At 41.0% G+C, this 8,975-nt stretch overlaps 1 protein-coding gene across 3 annotated transcripts in view; it reads right to left on the bottom strand.

The window, feature by feature from the left end:
- Window positions 1-552: 552 nt before the first annotated feature.
- Window positions 553-8,975, bottom strand: part of LOC110505665 (methionine aminopeptidase 1) — an 18,567-nt gene continuing 10,144 nt past the window's right edge. Inside the window, exons 5-12 of one of the 3 annotated variants that reach the window (XM_036962980.1) lie at window positions 7,408-7,431; window positions 6,038-6,129; window positions 5,844-5,927; window positions 5,575-5,713; window positions 3,812-3,943; window positions 2,183-2,326; window positions 1,954-2,019; window positions 553-1,815 (exon numbers count right to left, since the gene is read on the bottom strand). In XM_036962980.1, the coding sequence (XP_036818875.1) occupies window positions 1,649-1,815; window positions 1,954-2,019; window positions 2,183-2,326; window positions 3,812-3,943; window positions 5,575-5,713; window positions 5,844-5,927; window positions 6,038-6,129; window positions 7,408-7,431 (848 nt within the window). In that variant the 3' untranslated portion in view covers window positions 553-1,648. The remainder of the gene's footprint in view (window positions 1,816-1,953; window positions 2,020-2,182; window positions 2,327-3,811; window positions 3,944-5,574; window positions 5,714-5,843; window positions 5,928-6,037; window positions 6,130-7,407; window positions 7,432-8,975) is intronic. The other 2 variants (XM_036962981.1, XM_036962982.1) reach the window with 2 other exon arrangements.

Here is an 8,975-nt window from a genome sequence, read left to right as displayed (position 1 = left end):
TGTAGATGTCTATCATTTGATTGCACTGAGGTCATGCTTTGCATTTGCTTTCCATAAGAAATACAAGTGTGGAGGGTGTTCCTAAACTGGTCAGTGAGTACATGAACAATAAGCTGAAGGTGGATGATTGTGACCCACACATCACCCTTCGAACGGATCAGAGGGCTTCAGTATAATGCACGCTGGGAAATTTTAAGGCATTGCACAAAAATCACAACAAATGTAAATCTTTCTCCTTTCCTCGGTCCTGCAGTATTCGTGTTGTCCTGAAATTTTAGATTTCAAGAGGCGGCTCTGAAAACCATAACATCACTCCTTATTTCTCCATTTCAATTGAATACATTAAATCAAAGGATACTCAAAGGATTGTCTTACTGGTCAAATTAATTTGAACCCCGTTGCCAGGATAATTGAGCCTAGCATTGGGAGAAAGCATCTAGTGAACGAGTATCATGTCATTTGCAGTCAGATTCTCTTAATGTGCACATCATAGAAGTACAAAACAAGAAACGCTTAACTTTGAGCTAATGCAAAACAATCAATACTTCAATGATTATGTTATTACTATTTTAATACAGTACTCTGAAAAAGGGTATTAATTCACAGGTCTGTAGTAAACCCAGACTTCTGCTGCAATAGAGCCTTTGGCATTTATACAGTCCTCACCACACTCAAACACAAAAGCATATACGCACACACACACACAACTACAGAACAGCTGTTTATTACTCCCATCATAGAAGAAATAAAAAGCTGGCAGAGAAACTGGAAAGATTGGATTAAAATGGAGACTCAAGAGTGTTGCTCAACAGTATATCAAGGTAAATATTGATTGACTGGATTGAGGAATAACAGACATGCTGCCTAGACATTATCTGGCATGGTTATTCTTAATTCACACAGATTAAGGCTCAACGCGCTACACCAGGGCAATTCTAATCCAGACCTTGGGGTCCACCGCACTGCAGGCTTTCCTCCCGATTCAAACCAGACCTGGCAAGGAGATTCTGGTCAATCAATGAACCTAAATCAACTAGTTCACTAGAGAGAGAGAGAAAAGAAAACCAGCAGTGCTGCAGACCTCAGGACCCAGGTTTGAATAGACCTGCACTACACACTTTAGCAGAACACTGAGCTCAACAGCTCCCCTCTCTGGCCTCTCTGGCCAGTCCTCTCGGACCCAGCTGCCTTGCTGTCAATTAGGCAACACAGTAAGGTGGCACATGTCTAGAGGTCAAGGAGTCAAACTGAAGCATGACCCTTTCCACACCTCTGCAGTCAAATATGTCAACAGAATCAAAGCTCACAATCAAGGTAAAAATTAAACCTGCTACTGCGCATAAATACACTTCTTTATTTTTACTTTTCATCTCCTGATGAGACATTTATTTTTTAAAACAGCCTCATTAAAACAATCCACACAGTTGATATCAGATGTATTCAAGTACTTCCCGTAAATCTTGGAGAACAACACTAAATTCGTGGAACGGTGAGAGCCAGGCCGCGGCAGGGACAGCCTCCGGGGGGGGGGGGGGGGGCAGGCGGGCGGCGTGCCTCAGGTTAGAGGCGTGTATGTGTGATATGACATTGGGGATCAAAGTGAGCTGCACACGAGACAGTCATTTCGTTGCTGTATCCCTCCCCCCATTTAGATTTGGTTGAGGAAGTGGGGACGCCCGTTGTCGTCCAGCCGGCGTGTCAGAATGTCACAGCCCGTCTCCGTCACAAGCAAGGTGTGCTCAAACTGGGCGGAACGCTTCCCATCCCGAGTCACAGCTGTCCAGCCATCAGGCCACGTCTCGTCCTGCCAACCACCTACACAGAACACACAGGTAGCCAGTGTTAAGCACACAAGTACAGTATTAAAACACAGGTATACAATTACCAACCATTACATTAAGCACACAAACAAAATTATACCCCAAACCTGCTGTCATGTCTGAGAACCCTTACCTTCACAGATCATGGGCTCGATGGTGAATACATGGCCAGGTTTCATCACTCCGACCGCTTTGTTTTCTGCAAAGAAAGGAAACCCACCAATTTATACATCTTCCCCCAAAATCCTTTGAGGATTAACGTGTACGTGACCTATAAAACTTGAAGTAGGCTACTGTGTTATCTGAGAAAAGGACGTCAATTTCACAAGCGTATTGGTGGAAGGAGACGAAGGGGTACTCACTGGCATAGTGGGGCACGTTAGGAGCAGTGTGGAACAGTTTGTGGATGCCATGGCCACAGTAGCTCCGCACCACAGAGAAGCCGTTAGCCTGGGCATGTTTCTGGATGATGTTACCGAGCTCCCTGTAGCGGATACCAGGCTTTACTAGAGAAGGAAGAGGGGGACATTGTGATAGTGACCTAATTGAGACTCGTTCCAGGAAACTAGGCATATGTCACCTGTCACTACTTCACAGGAGCGTCATTTGAATGCAAACTTTATTTATCAAAATGCATTTGGTCAGAAATGCCTTCTGGAACATGTGAACTTTCATGTGCATTAAAACAAACTTGTATGTCATCTGTAAATACAAATAAAATTGTTAAATTACGAGCCTAGTTGGTTTAGCCATGGGAAAAAGCCGCAACCTTCCAGCTAGCCATGGTTGGCTGAGACAATGAGTGGGCTGAACATGCCGAGAGATGAGTTTGGATTGGCCTGCCATGTAGCATGCTTCTATCTATAATATGACCTGGCCAGTATGTGTAGGTAATCATTTCCAAACAGGGCTTTTCATATTAGGTAGAACTGCATACCTGTTGCTCCCCACTTTCTGGAGGACCAAGTTTTGAAATCAGTGGAATTAGAGTATGATAGCTAAGGAAATTCTGGCGTTTTGATTGCAAATATGCAGACTGAGTCAAAAAGAGAACACACAGAAGGCTGTTGTATAAAAACACCTGTCAAGAAACTATTTCAATAGAATGTTTATGATCACTGTGACAACTGTCGATAGACGTAGCTGGTAAATTTACTCTCGCTATCTACTCCGATTTCTGAGCACTCTCCCGAGTGTGCCAGAGTGCAGAATAACTGACAAATTTACAAACGCTCAACACCCAACGAATATGTTCGGTGTCAGTAAACTTGGGCAAAAAATGTGTAATTAAATAGTTGCCAGCGTCACAGTTGCAGTCACCAACGCTCTGGATAACCAGCTCTGCTAGGGCGAGTAAAATGGTCAGAGTGAGCTGTTCTCTCATTTGTATCTGAAAGTAGTTAGCCAACATTAGCCAGTTAGCTTGGGTGCTTGACTGCTGTTAGGTCAGAAAGCTCAGATCAACCCAAAGTTTCATCCAGAGTGTCCAATGTGTGCTCTAAACACCCCGAGAGAAATGCTCTCAATTTACAAACGGTCAATCTGACAACACTGGGTTTCTGAACGCCCAGAGCACACTGGCACTCCAGATTAAATTTCCCAACACTCCCGTAGTTTCAGCCTTTAGTCTTGAAATCTTTGGTTGTTTAGTACATAGCCTCACATGTGAATCCTTAAAGCTTAAAATGTTGTGAACGATTCTGAATGGGTGTAGACAAAGAAGAGCTCTCCAGTAGATGTACCAAAACATTCAAGGGACATTTTCTCAAAAGTGAGGTTACAAGTTTATCAACTTTAAAAAGTACAATTACTTTCCCATTGTTTATCAACTGCAGTATATGACATACCATTTTCTAGTCTCTACTTTTACTCAATGTAAAAAACACATTTTATAATTTTGCTACACAAGACCTATTCGAGCCGGTCATCCACAATTATATATATATATAAAAAAAAAACTAGTTTATCTGGCATCAGGTAAGAGATCCTACCTGAGTCGATGGCTTGCATAAGGCATTCAAAGGTGGTCTGGACAAGCTTTTTCGCCCCTTCATCTGCCTCTCCGACAAAGAAGGTCTCGTTGAGATCTCCGTGGAATCCATTGTGGTACACAGTAATATCCACTGCACGGGGGTGGGGGGGGGGGGGGGGAATGCTGAACATTAGCAGAAATATATACAGTGCCTATAATAAATTAATGCTTTATCATAGATAGATAGATATATATATATATATATATATATATATATATATATATGTATGTATATATATCTATATACATACATACATACATACATACATACATACCACATATATACATCTATCTATATATCTAAAAAAAAAACACCTTTGGCTGACATTACAGCTTTTGACTCTTTTCTGAAGTATTTAAAAGCTTTGCACACCTGGATTGTGCAATATTTTCCCATTATTCTTTACACAATTCTTCAAGTTCTGTCAAGTTGGATGTGGGATAACTGCTAAATGGTCATTTTCAAGACTTGCCATAGATTTTCAAGCAAGTTTAAGTCAAAACTAACTAGGCTACATGATGTCTCTTTGGTAGGCATCTCATATATATATATATATATATATATATATATATATATATATATATATATATATATATATATATATATTAGGCCTTCTGTTTTGGGTTATTGTCCTGCTGAAAGGTGAATTCCTCTCCCAGTGCCTGGTGTACTGTGCTGCAGAGCATGAGCAAATGGCTCCGTTTCAAAATGGTAGTGATTAATTTAGTGATACCCGAGCCCTGCCCATACCCTAGTTATTGATTAAAAAAACAGGCTCTATGTATAATGTCGGGTCATGCAAGGCTTGGGTTGGGTTAGGAAGGACAACCATCTTTGTAGTGTCTGGGTCGTTTCATACAACATCCACTGATTAAGTGCTAACTTGAGCCTACTTAAAGGGATATTCAGTGTCTGCTTTTTATGTTTTACCCACCTACCAATCTGTATGAAGCGAGGCACTGGAAAAGCTCCCTGGTATTATAGATTAAATCTGTGCTGGAAATTCAAAACACGACTTGGGACCTTACAGATGCTTTATAAATGGGGTCCAGGGGAAGTCATTAAACATTTTTGGGTTGCCATAACAAAGGGGGTGAATACTTATACAACCAAGATATTGAAGTTATTAATTTTTATTAATTTGTTAGCATTCATATAATTTAATTTTCAATTTGACACTGACATTTTCACTTTGAAATATTTGTGTAGACAATAGAAAAAAAATCACAATTAAATCAATTTCAGTCACACTTTGTAACAGAGGGATAAATACTTGGGCACTATCATGCTCATGAGACCACTTGTCTTGTCAAACCATGCTGTAAGTCAGTTTTTTTGGCAGTGTCTCATGGGATCTTTTTCTTGAGAATAGTCCCGTTAGCAGACATATATAGGACACAGGCTACATTTTGGCTGAAGTCCTATAGACTCTTGCTGAATACTAATAAAAACCATTTCTCTTGTCAAACCATGATGTCAGCAAGAGCTCTTTGGCAGTCTGTCTAATGGGAACTAGCCCGTTCTCTATGTGCATCTCAATAGTCTAAAGTCTCACTCACCTATTTAAACCACATCATACTCAATGATCTGAAAACACAAATTAGGTGAAAGACTATGGAGGATGCCAACTGGGGATTTATATTTCACCTGTCCAGTCAATTCAAGTAAGTAACGGTAAAGGGACAGATGGGGAAGCCACTTTTTGCCCTTGGGAAACCTACCGTTGAGGATATCCCCATCCACCAGACGTCTCCTGTCTGGGATGCCGTGGCAGATGACCTCATTGACTGACGTGCAGCAGGACTTGGGAAAGTTGTAGTAGTTGAGAGGGGAGGGGTAACAGTTTCTGGCTGTGCAGGCCTGGAGGAAGGAAGTACTTACACGTCAACGTTCAAGACGAGGGAGAGAGGAGGAAAGAGTGAAAAAGGAAGAGAGCGACAGGAGAAAGTGAGTGGATGGGAAAGAGGGAAAAGGAGGCTAGTGTCTTTACCAGGTGCACAGTGTGGTCAATCTCTTCCGTGGTCATGCCAGGTTTCACCATCAGGGCGGCAATGTCAAGCACCTCTCGGGCCAGCTACAAAAGACAGAAATAAGCTTTGCATTTCAAAACCACTGTTTTTAAAACTGTTTGAGTATGTTATTAACTGCAAAGGCGAAAGATTAAAAAACAATTGAATAATTTACCGTAGACACAACTCTCATGCCTTCAATGTCTTCGGCAGGAAGGATCTTGATCTGTGAAGTGCCCTTCAAAGACTGCTCCGACTCAGACATGCCTTAAAAAAAAAACAAGCGAAAAGAATAGGCATACTGGCCTCATTTTAACATCACTATTGTATCCATACACCAACTCACCCTGATCAGCTTTCCATTAAACTGAGTCAACGAACATCACTCAGCCCAGTCTGACTTTCACGCAAAACGGACTACAAGTCTACTGACTCAACCACTTCAGGCATCTGCTCAAAAAAGTAGTTATGCTACTGGAAAGAGCTTAAAAGGGATACTTCGGTAAATGAGGCCCTTTGTCTACTTCCCCATATTCCATTGAACTAGTGGATATCATTTTTGTGTCTCCAGTATGAAGGAAGTTCGAGGTAGTTTGCAAGGCAATGCTAACTAGCGTTAGCGCAACAACTGGAAGTCTATGGTATCTACTAGCATAGACTTACAACAATAAAATATCAGAATTGGGCTGCCTATGTAAAACGCAACTTTTGAAGCCCACATCCTCACAGAATAGATTCACTCCATTAAATTAAAGTAGACACCAAACGTCCTCACCTAACCTGGCTATATGAAAGAAAAATAATACACTATATCACAGCACGTCACAAGGATGCAGTTCTACACAAGTCGACCAAGGGGCATGATAATATTGATCTGCAGACTTCCTGAAGCCGCCTCAATTCTGCAGCGCTCCAAATCAACCTCTGCCCCTTACACTAAAAACCTGTAGAGCTGAAAGGATCCTTATCCAGCTGGGTGGAATTCCCTATATTGTTTACTCCTATGGAAATATTTCAGAGCTACATAATTCTATGGCATGGGGGCCTTTTTATTGACATAGGCATACAGTTATTCTGGTTGAGCCACATGGTTAGACTATTTTCATTGAAAAGGCCCATGTCATTCTTCTTGTACAGTTTTTATCTGGTTATCAGATCACAACACCAAACAATGTTTACATACAATGTATAGACCACAGCACTGACATGAGCGTCATAATCGGTGTAGGCAACATCACTGAAGCATGAGCCACAACCACATCAGTATGTTTATCAACCACTTAGCAGAGACAACACAATTACTATACAAAACCCCCATCACTATGATAAAATACAGACCATAGCTCAAATGCAGCAGCAAAAGATGAATGAAAACAATGCCATGCAGAAACACAATATCTTTGACCATGGTTCCGTTTCCTGCCTGGTGTTCGCAGATGGAGACAAACAAAATAAACATACAACAAGAGGAGCGACAGTGTGTGGTTATGTGCTGCACAGATGGGGGGGGGAATAAGAGATTGTTGTGGGTGGGGTAGGACGTACCTGCCATAAGACCCACTTCTGCTGCTGAAGTGATGAGTAGAAAAGAGCTTCAGACACCTACCTCTCCCACTCAAACATGCGAGCACACATACACCCCCTCTTAAACTCACAAACACTCAAAAGCACTTGCATACATAGCCAGACAAGTGGGAATGACCATGGGATCGACCAAGACGAATACGCTTTTTTCAGAAGGTAGCAAATGTATAAAGGAATGCCATTGTTTAAGCTAGTTTGTCTACAGATTAAGCAGAGGTAAAACGTTATTATAGGGTAAAGTTCTCGTTTAATGGATTGAGTAGGAGAATTTAACTGGACAGAGTTCAAGTGCTGTAGACCCAAAACCTTGCTAAGAAGCTAGCAAAAAGACAAAAGGCACCTGCTACAACAGCCATCTACTGTAACATACACAAAGAAATTCATCCCGTTTACTTGTTTGCTGAGATGAAATATTAATGTGCATGTGTACAATACTGAGTTGCAGTTCAACAATGGGTTGTTTGTACTCTGAACCAACAGAGAAAGCCTAGGGGTAAATCAATTATGCCATCTCACTAGCCAGGGTCACACCGTAGACTAGACTCAGGACGACAGGAAGCGATTTGATGCCATTAACAATGAACAGCACTGTGGCAGACTCAAATCAAATTGTATTGCTCGCATAGGTGTAGCAATATGCTTCTGTTCCTAGCTCCAGACTGTCTGGCGATTAATTCTGGGAAAGGACAGCAAAGCAAATCGACAGTTGTGCTGCTTATGGTTATATTTAACCCAGCCAAGCTGTATGAGGTCTAGATTTTTACATTTCGAAGTGCCCAGAAATCTAGGTTACATTCTAATTTTGAGAACACTGCAATGCAGAGATCATCAGAACTGGGAAGTGACTGATGTGAAATGGATTATGAGTAAAGTTATTAATTCACGAAAACACGCACGCTTAGTGCTGGCTAACTGAATGGTCAAATATATGTTATGCAGTAGTTGGCCGGAGTCACCATTCCAATCAGATTCCATACATAGTCATTTCTATTTATGGAAGTTTGCATGGTTGCCTAGCAACATTTTGCCAGGATCATTTGGCTATGGAGGAAAATGTTCAAGCCCCTTGCCATCCAGAGAAACTGAACTGGAATTCACTGTGCACTAGCTACTACTTACTTACTCTCAGACTTCGCTGCTTCAGTAGAGAAATACATAAACTATTGTTTGGGGTCACTTAGAAATGCCCTTGTTTTTTAAAGAAAAGCCATTTTTTTGTCCATTAAAATAACATAAAATTGATCAGAAACAGTTTAGACATTGTTAATGTAGTAAATTACTATTGTAGCTGGAAACAGCAGATTTTTTATGGAATATCTACATAGGCGTACAGTCCCATTATCAGCAACCTTCACTCCTGTGTTCCAATGGCATGTTGTTAGCTAATCCAAGTTTATCATTATAAATGACTAATTGATCATTATAAAACCCTTTTGCAATTTTGTTGAAAACTGTTGTACTGACTAAAGAAGCAATAAAACTGGCCTTCTTTAGACTAGTTGTGTATATGGAGCAAAAGTCATTTACAA

The sequence above is a fragment of the Oncorhynchus mykiss genome, chromosome 25 (assembly GCF_013265735.2).
Source record: "Oncorhynchus mykiss isolate Arlee chromosome 25, USDA_OmykA_1.1, whole genome shotgun sequence".
In the NCBI taxonomy this organism is placed as follows: Eukaryota; Metazoa; Chordata; class Actinopteri; order Salmoniformes; family Salmonidae; genus Oncorhynchus; species Oncorhynchus mykiss.
Note: the sequence above shows the minus strand (reverse complement) of the source record. Positions and strands in the feature narration are given on the sequence as shown.